At 41.2% G+C, this 18,737-nt stretch overlaps 1 protein-coding gene across 1 annotated transcript; it reads right to left on the bottom strand.

The window, feature by feature from the left end:
- Nucleotides 1-726: 726 nt before the first annotated feature.
- RAB9B (RAB9B, member RAS oncogene family) lies at nt 727-17,948 on the bottom strand. Its single transcript, XM_007507774.2, has 3 exons — nt 17,644-17,948; nt 15,939-16,012; nt 727-4,106 (listed from the first exon to the last, which is right to left on the bottom strand). Exon 3 carries the CDS (start codon nt 4,062-4,064, stop codon nt 3,459-3,461), a length of 606 nt encoding a protein of 201 aa, XP_007507836.1. The 5' UTR covers nt 4,065-4,106; nt 15,939-16,012; nt 17,644-17,948; the 3' UTR covers nt 727-3,458.
- Nucleotides 17,949-18,737: the final 789 nt, after the last annotated feature.

Raw genomic sequence — 18,737 nt, 5'->3', positions numbered from 1 at the left:
TGGCTGTATGACCTTGGGAAAATCACTGAAACTCTTGGAGGCCTTTGCCATCTGTAAAGAGAATATTTGTACTCCCTGTTTCACAGGGATGCTGTGAGAAAAGCACTCTGAAATTTAGTTATTAGGCATTAAGAAAGTAGGTAGTATGTTTAAATTTAGTAGCCTGTTTCATAATGTTTTAATATTTGATTTTAAATTATACTAAAGAATAGGAGAAGTGAATCTTCAGTTCATAGATTATAGATGTAGAGCTGTATGAGTCATTTCATTTTACAGTTGAGGAAACTGAGGCCCAGAGAAGTTAGGCAACTTGACCAAGACAACATAGCTAGTGAGTTGTAGAGCCAAATACAGCATTCTTTCGCCCACACCTGTCAGTCCCCACCTACTGATTCATTAGGAGAGAGCAAAAAATGAACCTCGAATCCTCCTGCCTCAACCCCTCTTTGTTTTTATTTCCTGTGAGCCGAACAATAAGTAGCAATTTGTCCCTTGTGGTGCAGTGGAAAGGGTGGATTTGGAGTCAGTGGACCTGAGTTCAAATCCCAGTTGTGGGACCTTGGGCTCCAAATTAGGGTAACCACTTGAATTTCAGTTCCCATCCCTGTAAAATGAGGACCCTGGATTAGATCAGAATGAACTGAAGAGTTTTTGAGTTCAGGGCTTGGACAAGTTTACCACAGTCTTGGTTATTCAAAGTGTAACAAAAACACATGATTACACAAATTCACTTTAACACAGATGAATTTTAATAGCTGAATCAAAACACCTGAAACACAATTCTTGAGACTTTTAGCAGCACCAGCAACAAGGAGTGTGGATTGCCAAAGGGCAAAATTGAGATGGCCAAGGCAGGCACAAATTGAATTTTGAGGCCCCTGGAATTTTCTTCTATTACAGAAAAATGAACTAAATTAAAATTTGATATGACATTTCAATGGACCATTAAAAAACTACACATCGTTCTAATGAAGAACTTCTCATTTAAAAAAATCTGTGTTCCTTAAAAAAAAAGCCAAAACAACAACCACCCCACATCATTGACATTAAATATTCCAGGGTATGTCATTAATCACTAACCCTTTCTGCACAGTTTCTGGGGCTTAAATTGGCCCTTCTCTACATTAGCCAGACTATATACATAGGCACCCTTCTGGGTGTTGCACATCAAAATACCACCACTTGAATCCCAGTTAAGTACCTTTATTAAGAGATCATGAAGTGACTTGGCAGGGAAATTGGTATGGAAGAGAAATAGGGCTTCAGTTGATCCTTCAAGATGATTAACATTTGTCTTGGGAAGGAAGCAGGCCCAAGAACATTAGATCTATGTGATTTTTAATGAACAAACCATATGCAAGTCCTTTGGAGATTTAGTCCATGTTGGTCTTTATAAAGGCCTAAGATCTACAAGCAGAAGCTGTCAGAAGCAGAATGCAAATAGAAAGAGGGGTCCCGTATCTCATGCACTTTTAAAAAATGAGCATTCGCAATAACTAGTTATGACTACAGTAACTTGAAAATTTTCACCAGTGTGACTACTGCATTTGGATCTTATGACTCGGAAATCAGTGTTGGTGGCTGTAGGTGAACTCGGCTTGGGAACCTAGATTTAAGAGCTGAGGGGGGAAAGGGAGAGGGCCAGCTCTATGCTCTTAATTGGAAATTTGGGTATGGTTATTTGATGACAGTTTATTCCACTTTAATGATTTTGGAAGGCCTGGACTTTTTGGCCAGGGAAGCCACTCTGTGTACAGTGACCTTTTTATGTGACTTTTATAGATGATAGGCTTGTGAAATTGTGAATTCTGTGAATTATACTATGTTGTAAAAGTTGTGAAAATTGCCCTCAAGAAAAAATCCCTTTACTGGCGATTTCTATCAGTAATTCACCATTGGGTTAGATATTTATCAAAGAGAGTATAGGGCAAATAGATCAATCAATAAAACTCTGTTCTGGACTAGAAATTTCAATAACATGGTCTAGATCCAGCAGCCACTGTGGCCAAAAGTTGGCCAACCCCTGTTGAATTTATGTGTTTTCTCTTCATAATGCTTACACTAGGACACGTTAAGATAACTTAAGAATTCAAGACTATCTCCTGCTATTGTCCTAAAGCAAAAAGAATTAACTGACTAGTTGCTGTTAAAGACAAGCCACTTGAAAACAGCATTTTAAGACCAAAGCAGACTCTTAAGACATTAGCACATTGCTCTCTTAGGCCTGGGCTGCCAGCCCATGACCAATCTGTAAAAATTACATGGCACTGAAACATACATTATAGACTCCTAGGACGTTGAGTTGGAAGAAAGATCATTCAGTAAGGAATCCCTTCTATAGCTTCTCTGATAGGTTGGTACTCAGCCTCTGCTTGAATGCCTCTTCGTGATGAGGCACTCCAGGCCACTGGTAGATGGCTCCCATATTGAAAAAGTTTTTCTGCTTCTTGTAACTTTTACCCTTCAAAAGGTCATAGTTTTGCCTCATGAAACAGCAGACCAAGCCAGCTTCCTTTTCTTCATAGAAATATCTTGAAATACTTGTACTTAAAGAACTTTGTGAGGGAGCTTCATTATCCCCCAGCATCTTTCTAATGGTCTTCCTTATGAGCTCGTTCTGGTGGCCAAATGCACTGAATCATGACCAAAGACACTCGATGTTGTCATTATCATTAGGAAGATCAGGCAGAAGTCTTCTGTTGATGAAAAGGTGACACAGAAGCGGCATCTCTATGTGGCAAGGGTCCAAAGTGAAGGCAGATCAACCATTTCTCTCCAAAGAAGGCTGGAATACTTGAAGAGTCTTTTCATTTCAAACAGAAGGAGACTATTGTTCTCAGTGGCATGAGTCTGTCTTGCATTGAGGTGGTATTCTTTGAAAGGTTCAGAGCAGGAGAAAAATATATAGAAGGGTTTCAACAAGGCAACATACATTGTTACAAATCTGCATTCCTAGTTATTCCAGCCTCATGATGCACGACTGCTTTTGTCAAAATACAGGTCAAGATTCATGTCTTTCCTTTGGCCGAAATGTAAGGAACTGTTTTTCAAAAAGTCTGATGGAAACCCTTTTTGGTTCATTAGTGGAAACACGTTCAGTGATACCTGTAGCTCTCCAACTCCATGTTGCTGAAAGCCTCATTTTCACAGCGAGTTCTGGATTAATACTGCAAATGTGAAACTATTTAATTCACTCAAGACCTAAATCTTCCTTGAAGGCCCTGGTTGATATATGCAGGAAGGGGAAATAGCAGAAATCACACACAAATACATTTGGCTTGCTCCCCATAAAGCTTTTTCTTCTCATCTCCCAACTTCAATTTGAAAGGTTCTGATTGATAGTCACCAATAACATCTAACAACCCTTTTTCTGGACACTCTTGGATGCACCTGGAAATCATCTCTCCTTGTACTATTGACAAATCAATGTTGAGTATACTTTTCAAGAAGCTCTTGCCTTAACAACATGAAGATCCAGCTTTAGAGCTGCTGTTTAGGTCAACAGTGTGGCCCAGCAAGCAGTGCTCTAGCTGCTCTTCCACGGCCAGAACCTGCCTCACTGCTTCTTCAAAAGCCACGGTGACATTGGTGTCATCTTTGGCACTTGTTTCCAGGTATGGGTAATCCCCATGCTCTACACACCAGGCTTGGGCCTCTTCGGTGGTCACTTGCCTTTCAACTTTGTCTACCTTGTTTCCTAGGACTACAAAGGGGAAGTGGTCAGGGTCTTTCACGTCTGCATAATAGATGAACTCTTTCTGCCAATTGCTAAGATTTTCAAAGCTCTGCCGGTCATCTACACTAAAGGTCAAGAGGCAGCAGTCTGCTCCTCTGTAGAATGGTGTTCGTAGGCTCTTGAAACGCTCCTGACCTGCAGTGTCCCAGATCTGGAGCGTCACAAAGCGACCATCCACTTCTAAATCTCGGTTTAGGAATTCCACACCTATGGTGTGGAAAGCCTGAGAGTCGAATTTGTTGGTTACATAACGGTTCATGAGGGAGCTTTTCCCAACTCCACCATCCCCCAGGAGAATGACCTTTAAGAGCAGGGACTTCCCACTCATTGTAGCTGCAGCAGGTAGGGCTGGGCTTGTGACCAAGACAATCTAAAAATAAGAGAAAAATAAGAAGGAAAATTGTTTAACCCAAGAAAACGATAAACAATTCAATATCGAATTCTTCTGTGTTGTAGTAGAAGGCTCTATAATTTAACTGACAGATTAAACAGAGGATATGGACAAGAATTTCACAGGGTAACTGTGACTGGTTTGGGGTTGGAGATCTGCTGTTGAGTGGTTCCCAGGTAGCTGAGGAGAAGGGGCCTGTACTGAAGTCAACCTCTAATCCTGCAAAACCTGGTCTAGGTTCTAGAAATACAAAGCTTGCTAAAGAGTTTCTAGTCTTGAGAGGCTTGCCTATCAGTGAGGGATCTACTATGATCTTGACTTTACTGAAACTGATGACATTACAGAGGTGATGAGTATCATTCAGGGGAAAAAATGGAATTTCTCATGAATTTTCACAAAGGTTCATGGCAGCTTATCTCCCAATGGAACATCTAGAAGGTATCTCAGACAAATTACACACAGTGATTAGGTCACTGTGGGAGCCAAACAAATCTGCAAGAATGATGACGTTAAAGGGAATGTTGGGATTTTGAGAGACAAAAAGAGGGATGGTAATGGAGTCACCAATGAGCACCCATGCTACAATGCCTGTAGAAGCATATACATTGCAAACTTAGTAAGACACACTAAGAAGTTTTCTCCCTCCCTCCAGAAATCTCTGATATATATGTATAGTAATTAAACAGTAGAAAGGCCAAGTCGTGTGTGTGTGTGTGTGTGTGTGTGTGAGAGAGAGAGAGAGACAGAGACAGAGACAGAGACAGAGAGTCATAGAAATGCTTCTACAAAGGTATTCTACCTGGTTCTTTTTTCATGACTTTAATCTTCTCCCTACTCCCCTTTCTAAAAAAAACCTGGGGAAATGGAATTTCAAAAAACCTATAGCAAAACACACAGGGAAAAGAAAAAAAGTAGCAACATCATCTTAAAATCTATAGCTTCTATTTACTATTTACAGTTAACACTAAGAAAGAATCAAGCTAAAAGAACCATATCTTAGTATAGCCTTTGGTAATAGAACAAAGCAAAGCTAGTAGAAGGCAATTAGCAGAGGGAATGCACAAAAGGGCATCTATACTAGAACTAGGCTTTCTTCTGTTACTTTTTACTAAAAACCCCATTTTCATGAGTGTTAATAGGACAGTTGCCTCAGTAAAAAGGATGTGTCCTAAATTGTCACCCCAGCTAATATTCACATTGGGCAAGGGATTAGACCTATGACTTTATTGATATAGGTAACTCCTAGAAGAGAGTTCTACACCTCTAATGTGTAGGTCAGTGCCTTCCATGAAATTTATGGTCTTAACAGTCCTCAGACATTGAGTGACTTACCCAGGATGACACGGTCAGCATGTGTCAGAGGTAATACTAGAACCCAAGGTCTTCCTGGTTTCAAAGCCTTCTCTCTAACCATTATGCCATTCTACTCCTCATGATGTCCACAGTAATACAAAGAAAATAAAACAACTGTAAGCCACACTATGGCTTATCTTTCTCTTCTCAGGACTGGTCATTTATTTAAGGTAGTCGATCTTGAACAAAGAGCTTATTTTTACTTTGTACATAATAAATTGATTTTATTGATTGATTAAATAAATATAAGACTTGGTGAAATTTTAAGACACCTTCACCTCACAAAATATACTCTTAAGCCAAAACTCAAAAATAATTCGCTTTGGGTAATAGAAGTATAAGCAGAAAATTATTTAGTAAATTTTAGGTTTTATAGTTCATGCTGTTAGAATATCAAGCAACTTTTTTATCCTGCCGTTTAAGTCTAATGTTATAAATGTCAGGGAATACAAGCTAAAATAACAGACCAGTTCATCATTAGAGATATTAATTGCTAAGTCACTAAGCACAGCCCCTTTTGGGATAGGGGAGGTATAATGTCATTGAGGTGAGGAATTCCCTGGAGTGGAAACTCCTTCCACTAATTTTTCTAGAAGTCAGCGTCTACGGTACTGAGAATTTCAGTGACATGCCCACAGTCACATAGTTCATATGTATGAGAGCTGGGACTTAAATTCATAATGACTCTCTAGATTTCTCAAGTTTCCTCATAATTACAAAAGTCCTGCTTCATGCCTTGTTCTATTCTCCATTTGAAGCTTTTGAAACCAGCTCAATTGGACAAACTTTTCTTTAAGTGGAGATGGAATGGCTGTTAGCATACTTTCTTTTTCATTGTGTGGATCTGAAAGATGATTTTAGGAAATAAGACTCTTGACATGCTATGCTAGCTGTCAATGGCATGTGTGAAATGAACTCTTAGCTGAGTGATCATATTATCCAACTCATTAGTGACAATTTCCTAGCTGTGGATAAGCTCAATAGAAGGAAGGGCCAATGGAGTGGCTATGGAAACCAAACTACCAGCTAGCTAGGAGTATAGTAGAAGAATATGAAAGACCACATGTGACTGCTTTGGGAAACGCACAAATGATTTTGAAGCTGTACCTTTCCACCAACAGTAAATTTACTAAGTTTCACCGATCGTCTGAGACAATTAAAACTTATGCCTCATAGCTCCCTTGCACCAAAAACTTCTGTTCCTTGGCCCACAAATCCTACTAGTAAAATGCAGGATCCGGGGCACCTCCTCAGAGTGAGGGGCCCCTAACTAGAGCACCTTATCAAAGGGATGGTAAGTGAACATTTAGAAAATGAAGTGATGAGCACAAAGAATCAACATGACTTCACTGAGAGCAGTTAGTCTTGCCATGGCCAATGTAGTGGTTTGTTGTATTCAACTATACTTCACTTTTATAAGAGGAGGATTTGTTTTAGGGGGATGTGAATGAAGTTGACATTGGGGAGGCAGAGCAGAGAAAGCAATAGCTCTGGAATCAGAGGATGTAGGTTCAAATTCTGCCTCTGAAGCTAACTGCCTGTGTGAGCTTGGGAAAATCGCATCCATGGCCTCCCTGGTTCCTCTTTAAAATGATAATGTTGGCCTAGATGACTCTGCAGCTCTGATCTTCAGTGATAGCTATATACAAAAAGCATAAATAAAATATTTTTTAAAAAAGGACAGGTCATGCCAGGCTAACCTTATTTCCTTTTATGACAAGTTTCCCAAAAGGTCAATCAGAGAAACGAGATAAAGTTTCTATCAATCTTAGCTCACAGTATTTGATAAAGTCTCTCAGGCTATTTCATAAGATGGAGAGATGTGGACTAAAGGATACTGCAACTAGAACCATTCAGAACTGGTTTAATGACTGAACCTAAAGAGAAGTTCTTAATGGTTTGATATTAGATGGAGTGTTTGACCCTGTGCTATTTAAAATTTTTTTGTCATTGGTATCAGTGACATGCTTGTGAAATTTTCTCTAGCAAAAACACTCATTAACATAGACTACAAAAAGATTTTGACAATAAGCAACACTAGGCCAAATCTAATTACTTGAAAGATAATTGAAAAGTTTTAATTTGGGATCAAATAAATTCATTTCACAAGTACAAAATGGTGTAGCTGGGAGGTGCAGCTAGATAATAGTTTATTTGACAAATATTAATATAATCAGAGATTTGACTTTGAGGGGGTAATGATTATTATTACTGTTAGGAGACATCTATAAAATAGGTGATCTTTTTTTCTTTTTCAGAGATCATTTACAATATATGTATGTATTACTATAGTCCCTCAGGACTATATCTGAATATATGCAATGTATGGCTTCTGCTACATGAAGTTGAAATTGTTTTTATTCATCTTTCTGTGGGGAAGGGTTTTTTGAAGATATATTTAAATTCAACTCTGGAGGATTAACAGTTGTATTATTTGCATATAAAACAGCTCAAAAACCCTTCGTTCGACCTGATCAATTCTATGTATCCTTTAGGCACTAGGTATATGCCACTATACACATCTTAAGTTTTGCTTTTCTGATTAAGTTTCTATTTTTCAATAATCAGATTCACTAGTTCAGTTTTTGAAGATGCCTTACACAATGTCAGAGGCAGGTAGGTGACTCAGTGGATCTGGATCTAGAGTCAGGAAGGCCCAAGTCCAAATGCAGCCTCAGCCCCTTACTAGCTGTGTGACCCAGCAAGTCACTTAACTTTGGTTTGTCTTAATCTACTGGAGAAGGAAATGGTAAATCACTCCAGTATCTTTGCCAAGAGAATCCCACGGACAGTATGGTCCACAGGGTAATGAAGAGTCAGATATGATTGAGTAACAACTATCCGAGGCCAAGTGAGGGAGGATTATATCCTGGAACAGTGATAAAGCTAACAGATCACAGGCTGGGGCTGGCTTCCTCTCCGCTGTGGGAGCAAACATCAGTAACAAATTCTCTAGCAGTTCTTTGCCACCCCCACCCCTGAGGAGCTATAAAACCTCTACCCTAGGGAGAGAGCTTCGGGTTCATTCAGGGAAGAGTTGGTGTCTTGGCTGCCACTTCACGTTCCCAGACCAAGAGTCCTCCCATTTCTGCCAGATTCGGGAAGCTGATTGCCACCTGTTCCTGTGTATCCTTGCAAAAATATTCAGTTCGCTCTGTAAGTATAAGTCAGTCTTGTTTCAGCATTTCCTATACCCTGGGATTTGAACTCTACCTCTGATCAACTTGTTTGATCAGGCTGACAAGAGTTGGGTGTAGCAATTGAATTTTTGAGCTAGGGAGATGGCAGGGCAGCCTGGTCAGAGGAAGAAAGTGAAGGGGAAGGAGATGGAATTTCCAGTCCTAGACTGGATGACTAAACTGAAGGAAAATAAAAATGGCCAAGTAGACAGCCTTATTTCCCTCCTAATGAAAAGGGCAATGGCTGAGAAGGAAAAGGTCCTGGCTGAGTATACAGTCTGTTGTGAAGATCTGGAGAACGGAGGAGGCAACTAAAGTAAAATTATTTCCAAGAAGAGTAGGTGAAGTAAAAAAAAAAATAGTAGTAGTCATCCCTCTCCTCTCTCCTCCCCAGCCCAGAGAAGGGCTTGTGAGTTGGGGAAGACACAGGAATTTGAAAAATCAAATTTAGTACACTTGAAATAACATATTTGGAAGTATTAGTCAAAGTCTAATTTCCTTTAAGCATTTATGACTTTGAAGTCTGGATTTATGGTCCTGTGTTAAATCTGATGTGATGTGTAGGTGTGTACCTAGATACATGAATGAGTACGTTGTTTAATTACGTTCACCAGTGTGGTAGGAGTTAATTTAGTTTACAATTTACTGTTCTGTTCTTTAATAAGCTACCCAATGAAAAAGACTTTGGAAAAATAATTGGGCATCTACCCGACTCTGTGTGTGTGTCTAATGATAGAGAGGACAACAATTATCAGTGAAAAGAAAATTCAAACAACTGGAGTTTGGAGTCAGGTCCTTTGAATTAGTCATTTAAAGTTTATAAAATTTTGGATTCTAAATTAATAGCTGCCTTATCTCATCATATCTGACCAGCATTGGGGGATAAATTCATTGTAAGATTAATTGTGAAGGATTATGCAGATGCTTGTGAATTTGGGTAAAGAATTTGAATTCTGCTAATAAAAGTAATTTGGGGCAGCTAGGTAACTCAGTGGATAAAGTGTCAAGTCTGAGACATGAGGTCTTGGGTTCAAATGTGGCCTCAGATACTTCCTAACTGTGTGACCCTGTGCAAGTCACTTAACCCCCATTGCCTAGACCTTAGCATTCCTCTGCCTTGGAACTGATTCCCAGAAACAATTCTTTTTTTTTAACCCCTACCTTTCATCTTGGAGTCAATACTGTGTATTGGGTCCAAGGCAGAAGAGTGGTAAGGGCTAGGCAATGGGGGCTAAGTGACTTGCCCAGGGTCACACAGCTGGGAAGTGTCTGAAGCTAGATTTGAACCTAGGACCTCCCATATCTAGGCCTGGTTGTCAATTCTCTGAGCCACCGAGCTGCCTCCCCTCAAAGAATCAATTCTAAGACAGAAGGTAAAAGAAAAGAATAATTTGTAAGAAATCATTACATTTACGATTTTGTTAATTATGAATCTGATGCAAATTATAATGGGGAGGAAATCAGGCTTTTTAATGATTCTAATTGGGGGCATTTCATCAACTTTTAGAATATAAATTGATATCAATAACATTGCATGTCCACTAAATTTCATGTTTTTTTTCTGTGTAGTAGTGGGCTGAGATGACCTACCTCATGGAATATTAAATTGTGGGGGTGCAGACGTTGAATAATTTGGACTTTTGCACCCTAGTTCATTCCTGAGCTATCCCACCCCTTTCCTGCTGATTCCTGAAACCAGGGATGGCTGAGGATGACTGAGGATGGACACTTCTCTTTTTCCCCCTCTCTCTGAGAGGGCATTTTTTGTGCTGTTTTGTGCTCTCTTACCCTGGTTTGAAGGGGGTACTTAAGCCGTCATTTGCTATCTACCCTACCCCCTTTTCTTCTCTGAGATCTTTCTTTCTTTCTGAGGGCTGGAAGACTCAGTCTCTGGCTTTTTCTTTCCATTCAAGACTTCCAAAGTACCTCAACAAGAACAGTCCTGGGAAAGGTATGTTTTTACTGCTCTTTCTAGTTCTTTGATGAACTTTTACTGCCTCTGTTTCTGTTCCCAATATCCTATCCAAAGCTGCCTATTCCCTTTCATGAACTTTATGCCTATGCAGCTCCCTTCTAGGCCATTATTTTCTCTTTCCTCAAGTATGTGTGATTTACTATTGGAAGTTATTAAAACCAAGTTCCCCAAACAAAAAACTTACCTGATGAGGCTAATGCCTATTCTGATCAACAATGACTTGCATACTTGTCTTCAGGCTTAAATTCCCCCCCCCCAAATGATCAATATCTATTTTAATTCTTTCAGTGTAATAAATGTACGTTCCTGTTTTCAAAGAAAGATCTATGAGAATGTGAGTGGTCAGGTATAATCTGTTAAGACATACTTATGGCTAAAGCTAAGAGACTCCAAGTTTATAAGACTTGGACTATGTATAGAAGTATGTCTATGCATTTCTATAAGCAGTGTAGACAATAAAAGAGAATATAGACACAAATCATGTGATCTTTGAATATCTATGGCCATAGCATGATTATAGTTTTAAATAGATTTTTTCTGAATGTGCACTAACGCATTATTTATTTGTGTAAAGTGGGAAAGAATTATGAATGCTGGGTTTGGGATATTTAAGTTATAATCTGGAAAGCAAGCAAGTACCTCCTGGTTAAATGTAAATTTAAACCAGCAGTCCTAAAATGGAAAATTTTTATATCTAGTCCCTGTGAATAGTGGACCAGGAGAATTTAAAGTTTTGGCTTTTATGTTATCATGTCTACCCTTCCCTCTAGTTGTAGCAAGGTTTATCTTAAACCATTTTATATCTCCACTACCTTCCCTTGGGAAGCAATCCAAGGTAGCCATTGATTTTATAATTGTAGACTTGGGTCTTGCCTCCAAACAGCAGAAGACCCCTTTTTCCTCATTGGCCATTACAGCTTGTCTCTCTTTTGTGGCAGTTGCTGATCCCCAAAGTTCCTAAGATCATAGTTAAGGGCTAGAAGGGACCTCAGAAGTTATCTCTGTGATGGGGCCTTGGGAGCATACAATAATAGTTGGTGTTACATTTCATCTTACATATGATGTTAAGTGACTTGCCGAAGATCTTTAGGTGGTAGTTGGCCAAGTCAGGGTTCAAATCTAGCTCCTTTGAACATAAATTCAGTGTTCCTTTTACTCTATCTCCTTCACTGGCTCCAAGCTTCAACACTTCTGCCCCACCATGCTGACTTCCCTGACAGTAATCTATAGCTCACACCTGTCTTCCTAAACATGAAACAGTTTCACCTAGCATCCACCAAAATAAAACTCTTTCCTCCTTCCCATATGGTCCAGTAGTCCAGAGCACACTTCAAGGAGCTACTATTCCCCTCAATCCTGGAATGTTCTGAGAGAAACCTGTATGTAAGACCCTAGGAATTCTGAAGGGGGATAATTTTCCCTTTTGAAAAAGGTGTAATAAAACAAATTATTCTCTCACTTTCTTTGTTCTCTCTAGTCCTTCCTTAACTCCTAGTCTTCTAATCCACAAGCTTTTATGACCTTTCCATAACTTTGTCAGCTCTTAAACAGTAGCCCCCCTTTTTTCTCTCTTATGGGGTAGCTGCAAGAGACCTTTTTTAATATGATTTTTTTTGGAATATAGAAAGAAGTTCAAAAGAAGAAGACAAAAACCTTTGAAGCTACAAGCTGCAACAACTTTAGTCTTTAAATAGCAGTTTAAGCCTAGATAGCTTAGAAATAACTAATTACAAGAGAGAGCCTAAGTCTTACAGAAGTAATTTTTCCCTTGATTTCTGTGTATCTATGTTTAGTTTTGAAATACACATTTGGCCAGTAAAGGCTATTGGAATGCTGAACAAAAATTGGTATTAAAAATGGCATTGAAACAGCATCTAGTTAGAATAGCATTTAGCTGAGAAAAGGTTAAGACCATGCTAAGCAAGTGCACTCTGATACTGAGAAAAGTGAAATTAAAAAAAGAAAAGAAAAAAAAGACTCTTGAAAATCCAATTCTCATGTGATGATATAGTAGCTAGAGTGTTTTTGTATTGTGCAAATAGAAAAAAAATTTAAACCCTTACCTTTCATCTTGGAGTCAATACTGTGTATTGGCTCCAAGGCAGAAGAGCAGTAAGGGCTAGGCAATGGGGGTGAAGTGACTTGCCCAGGGTCACACAGCTGGGAAGTGTCTGAGGTCAGATGTGAACCTAGGACCTCCCATCTCTAGGCCTGGCTCTCAATCCACTGAGCCACCCAGCTGCCCCTGAAAATAGAAATTTGCTACACCTGAACTACATTTACCCAGTAACTTTTAAGTTATGTATTCATTTTGAGTACGGAGGCTTGGAAGATAAATTTGGCTGAGACCCATGCTGTGGAGCTCTTTTCTGGAGCTTGGGTGTTTTTGGTAAAGCGTGGCAGGTGTGGGTCTCTCTGGCTCTGAGCTCTGCTCACTTGGCTGAATTAACCCCTTTCTTACTCACTTTACTATTATCATTAAATCCTATATAATAAATAATTTGAGTATTTACTCATCATTAATCTCACAGTACTGAATATGGGATTGTTTATAAACTTCGTAGCCCTAGATGATCAACATCAACTACTGCTGCTGTTTTTTCTTTCCACTGATTGAAGAACAATAGTTCTGTAATTATTATCGCAAACATAACAAGCATTCTTAAGTCAAGGAGGTCTGTTGCCCTGTATGAAAGATCATAACCAGAGATAAAGTATGCTCAGCCACCTTTGAAGATATCTTGATAAAAAGCAAAGAACACAAAGGACCTCTTCTAAATGACTCCAGTTACTGGATCTATCTTGACTACAATGAGAATATACAATTGGGGCAGTTATGTGTGTTTAAGAAAGTATCAGCACCAACACTAAAACTGAACTGCAATACGAACTGTCATCTGGAATCATTTTCTTATCAAGAAGAAGCTGCCTACACCGTGTACTCAAATGCGAACAATGATCATCTCTGTACTTTGTTTCCTAGAAACTTGAATGTTGAGTGGATAATGCACAGACCATTTTGTAACTTCTACAACATGGAATCATGGGGGTGTGTGGTTGGAAGATCTTACTTATTGTTTTAATAGTTTCAATTAATTTTAAGCTCTTCTGTTTATTCAGTATTGGTATATTCCATATTCTTATCTTTGATGTAATTATGTTCTCCTGTATTGATATCAAGTTTGGTTTTGATTGCATTACGATGACCAATATGCCATATTTGGAAGCTTTGGAAAGACTTAGCAGGAACTCATTTGGTATGAAGAATGTATTATCCCCTGACTTTTCCATGCAATGTTATTGCTGCAAACTAATCACATATAGTTTCTTGCCAATTTTGATATAGAGGCATGATAGTTGACCAGTTGTTGGTTGTGCTCTCTGTTTGTTGTGATGACCATAATAGTGGAACTTACTGTGTGGGGTAGAAACAACAGAGAACACAATCACTTCTTACTATTTGATTGTGATTCTATTTTGACCTTATCGTTACATGACACTTAGAAATCTGAGAAATGGACTTACTAAATTAGAAGGCCAAATTTGTGCTAGAAATGATTATTGAAAGTGATGAGCTTGCTGATGAATCTGTAACCAGCTACCAAAGGGAGACTGTCGATAGGCCACTTCCTAAAGTGCTCATGAAGAAGCACTGAAGCCATAATCATGGTTCGGAAGAACACAACTGAATATTGAATGAGCCCCAGGTGGTTACATAGAAGCAGTAAGGATTGGAGAAGCAGCCTCACGAAGGTGAAGGCAGGACTTTTCTGATGACCCCACTGTTTTCTTCCCTTGAAAGGGGCAGCCCCCAACCTGGTGGACCACAGGCCTGACTAGTATATACCTTTTGGATAGTATGACATCATATACTATGAACTGGTGATTCAGGAACCAGACTTTGCTCATCATAAAGACAGAATGAAAGAAACTAAACCCAACAAAACTAAGCAATATCAGTCTGTAACTCCTAGACCAAAACTATAAAATGCCATCAATATCACTACAAAAATGTCTTTCTCCCTCTCTTACAGTAAGTTCCTCTAGTCCTTAAAAATACACCCAACTCTTTTGTATAGCTATCTACTTGTGTATATGTAGAAGAAACAAATGTTCATAAGAATTGACTGAAATGAGAAGAGACATATTGTAACAAAAGGACAATTTTAAGATATCCCTACTATGGGAATCCACAGTGGAAACAGATGGCATGTGGGAAAAAAGTAAACTGCAATAGTAATTTTTAAATTTCCATAGTTTTATATATTTTCTTCTTACCTTTGTATCTTATTTGCTTATAGAAGTTGTTTTCATAACCCCGGGGGGTAGGTCATTTTTTCTTGGGGGGGGGGTGGCCTGCACTTAGTTTGAAAATTTCTTGGTTTTGCCTGTGGAATCTCATTTTTTGCACCATCAGGATTAGTCCCCAAAGCCAGAAATGTGATGACAAGCCTCCTTGCCCCAATAAATGAAGTTGTAATGACTTGTATTGCCTGGTAAACATCAGTGGCAGTCATCATGCCAACAAAATCCACAAGTTTATCCATCCCTACCCTCAACCAATTAGCCAGTATGTCATCAAGACGTGAATATATTCCTTCAAAGGGATAGGATATAAAGGAAAGCAGTTGTGTTATTGGCCTGTGAATCAGCTCAAATGGTCCAGATCTTATATTGTAAAAATGTACTGGTATACTATGTCTTCATTGTTGCTTTTTCTGCTTCTCAGAAATCAGATTCCCTAGCTTCTGCCTCCACTGTTTTTGCACATGAATTGTATAAGGCAAAGCTAAGGAAAATTTCATCTTAAAATAGTGATAAGATCCTGACAGGATCATAGGCTTAGGCTGGTGCCTATCCCAACTGGTGCCTCAACTTTATGGCCCACCATAGTCTGCTATGTACCCCAGAACTGAGATGATCTATGTGTCTAGTATGGTTGTCTGTATCTGACTGTAGTGACTGTACTCACCTAACTGAGGTTCTGTCCCTATGTATACTTGCAATAAAATCTCACCTAACTATGTACAAGTCAGTCTCCTGCAATCATGTGATTTGAGCTTGAATTCTAGTCAGGTTAACATATCGCCTTAGTTCTTGACTCTTTCTTGTATTGTCATTACTTTAAAAGTATAACAAAAACATTATCATTTGTGGCACTTTTCAGATAAAAATAAGTAGTTCCATTTGTGGAAGTCATAGAATCATAGACAATCAGAGCTAGAGGGAACCTTAGATTGTCTAATTCAACTCCCTCATTTTTCATAAAAGGAAACTGAGGTCCAGAAAGCAGAAGTGACTTGCCCAAGATGTTAGTGGCAGATTCTGACCAAGAATTCAGGTCTTCTGACTCCTACTCCAATGTTCTTTCTCTAATTCTGAAACAAAGAAAAATGTTGAGCTGATAAGAACATTGTTCCTTTCCCCAAATGAAAACAAAAGACATCATAATTCTTCCAGAAATAGCAGTATCTCTATTCTCATGTAATTCTCATTGTTGGGAGAGGAGAGAGGGCGTCTTTTAGGAATACCATGAGAAGAAGTAGCAAAGTACAGGGGCAAATAAAGCTATTTTTCTCTCCCAAAATGCATTTGCTGCAAAAATGTAAATGTAACAGCCCAAGTTTATCAACAGGTTGTCCAAGGTAGTCTATGAGAATGTCAACATTAAGTCCAACCTCTTCTGTCCAGGCCCGGTAATCAGAATGATAATTCTGAGAATAGCCTGTCCTAGGGAAAATCGGATTCAACAGATTCAAATTAAAAGCCCTAAAATTTGATTCCCCCCTTAATTTCTTTTGAGATGCAGACTTAGAAACATCATCTAGGAATCATTTAGCCGTTTCATTCAGTGTGCTGCTCTGACTCATGCCGTACCCAGAATGAAGTATTCACTAGAGTGGTGTTTCTCAGCAATTTCTACACTGCAGCACATTTATATATTCCTTGATTTAAATTGGGGGGGGGGGCTAAGAGGGAGAAAAGAATTAGCCCTTGGAAAAGTGTTATTCTCATCCTGGAGAGGGAGCAGAGAAGCATACAGACCCAGGAGAATGCCTTTCCAACTCGGAATCCGCGGGGGTTCTCCCATCTAGCTACAAGGAGGGAATGAAGGGCAAAGAAAGCCAGGCTGGCCTCGGAATATGTGGAAGAGAGTGGCTCCGGTGGCAGGCAGTATGCGCCAAGGAGGAGCCCGAGGTAGGAAAAGCCCAGCTGGCTGTGACACAGCACTTAGCTCTCGGTTCCTATCTATCCCTGCGCTTCTTTTATCTCTAGCCACAATGTAGAGATCCCTTAGGCAAAAAGCAGAGCCACTTGTTCTAGAAGTCCAGCCCCCAGCCCCCACCCCCACTTAGGCAGCGCCAGCAGCCGCAACAGCGTCCAGCATCAACTGATGCTCGGAGGAAAACAGCCCTCTCTGTTCCCCCAAACTCATCTTGCAGGCTTGCCAGGTTGTCTGCCGTGCCCATGCTGAGGGATGACATGGCCCCGCGGTTGTGGCCCAACAGAAGTCATCACCTGGATTGAGAGAGCAGGCTGCGCCTCCCACAATGCCCAGCATCCATCTCTTTTAGCTTCTACAGTCTCTGGCCCCCTTGTTCGCCAGCTAAGGCCTCGGAGACTAAAGGCACAGCGGCCTGTGACTGGGCACTGCCCCCAAGGCCTCCGGTGCGTGGGCAAGGCTAGGTGGCATTATGCTGGCTGCAGGAGCAGCAGCAGCGCAAGGAAAAATGGGCAGAGCTGGGAGCTGCTGGCCGGGCATGGGGTACAGGCAACCAGCCCAGAGGCCCCTGGGAGGGAGGGACAGTGGGGGTAGACGTTCCCCCGACCCCCCTCCCCTGCCATCCCTGGCAACGCGCATGCGTCCCTCTTGCTGCCTGCCCCCACAACGCATTCCACCCCCCCCCTTCTCCTCCCCCCCCCCCCCCATCTCCCTTTCCCCTTAGCCCCTACTTCACCGCTGGCTCCTAGGAGGCTCGCCCTTCCCACACCCAAGTAGACACCTTACCGAGGTGGGGGCAGGGGCCCGAGGCGCCTAGGAGGCTGATGGCCCCGCAGGCTTGGTGCTGTCTGCTCAGTCACCGCAGTCACTTCACCGCTGCTGCCTCACCGCTGCCTCACCGCTGCCGTCACCTCCGCCTCCTTCTCCGCACCTCGTTTGCTTGACAGCTGCCGCTCGCGGTCTCGAGCCCGCGCTTGCGCCCGAGAGATGGGGAGGGGGAGGGGGGAGGAAAGGGGGTGCCGGGGACAGAGGCGGGGCTGTGCCGCCCTTCCTTGAGCCCGGGCTCCCCAGGGACCCCCGAATGCGCATGCGTGCCCCTCGGCTTCTTGCTCCCCCACCCCACCCCCCTCCTACTGTCAGGCCCTAAACCTTCTAAAAGCAGCTAGAGCTCTGGAGGCCCCCACACCCTGCCTGAGCATCCCTGGGTCGATTTGAGAACCACACACCAAAACCAGTGGAGACTGTCTCCTCCATCCCTCTCCTCCTACAGATGGGGAAACTGAGGCCTACTTAAGGGCAGGGACTTAGGAACGTTGGATACCAGAGCCGGGAAGGATGGGAGAATGGCAGCCAGCCCACTTTACAGAGAAACAAAGTGAAAATCGTTTTGTACTGATGATTATATACCTAGGTCATGTATCACTCCCAGTCTAGAATGTGGCCAGCAGCAGGATCCTGGCCTCCAGCCTTCTCTGCAGAGCCTGCACCCCACCTGTATCCTCGCTATGTCCACTTCTACCTGGAGAGAACATGACCCAAACAATCAGCCCCTCATGCATTCCAAGGAGAAAGAGTAAGGTCAATGACTGGCCCTCCCTCCACAGTCCTCGACTGACAATTTCCGAGCTAGGACTCACATATGGCTGAGGCTCCAGCCCTGCTGCCATTCCAGCGGCCATCCAGATTCCCTGGGGCACATCACTGCTCAGAATTTCACTTCTCCACAGTGTCTCTGGTGTCTCCGACCTCCTTTTCCTGTTGCCCTTTCCAACTACTTCCAGTCTCCCATTCCTTAGCCTCAACCACCTTAAAACTGACATTTTCCTGGAATCAAGCAGAGGAGAGTCAGCAGTAAATGATCTGCTTTTCCACTCCATCTT

Source organism: Monodelphis domestica, chromosome X (genome assembly GCF_027887165.1).
Source record: "Monodelphis domestica isolate mMonDom1 chromosome X, mMonDom1.pri, whole genome shotgun sequence".
NCBI classification, from domain to species: domain Eukaryota; kingdom Metazoa; phylum Chordata; class Mammalia; order Didelphimorphia; family Didelphidae; genus Monodelphis; species Monodelphis domestica.
The sequence above is the reverse complement of the archived record's forward strand: the minus strand, read 5'-3'. Positions and strand labels throughout refer to the sequence as shown.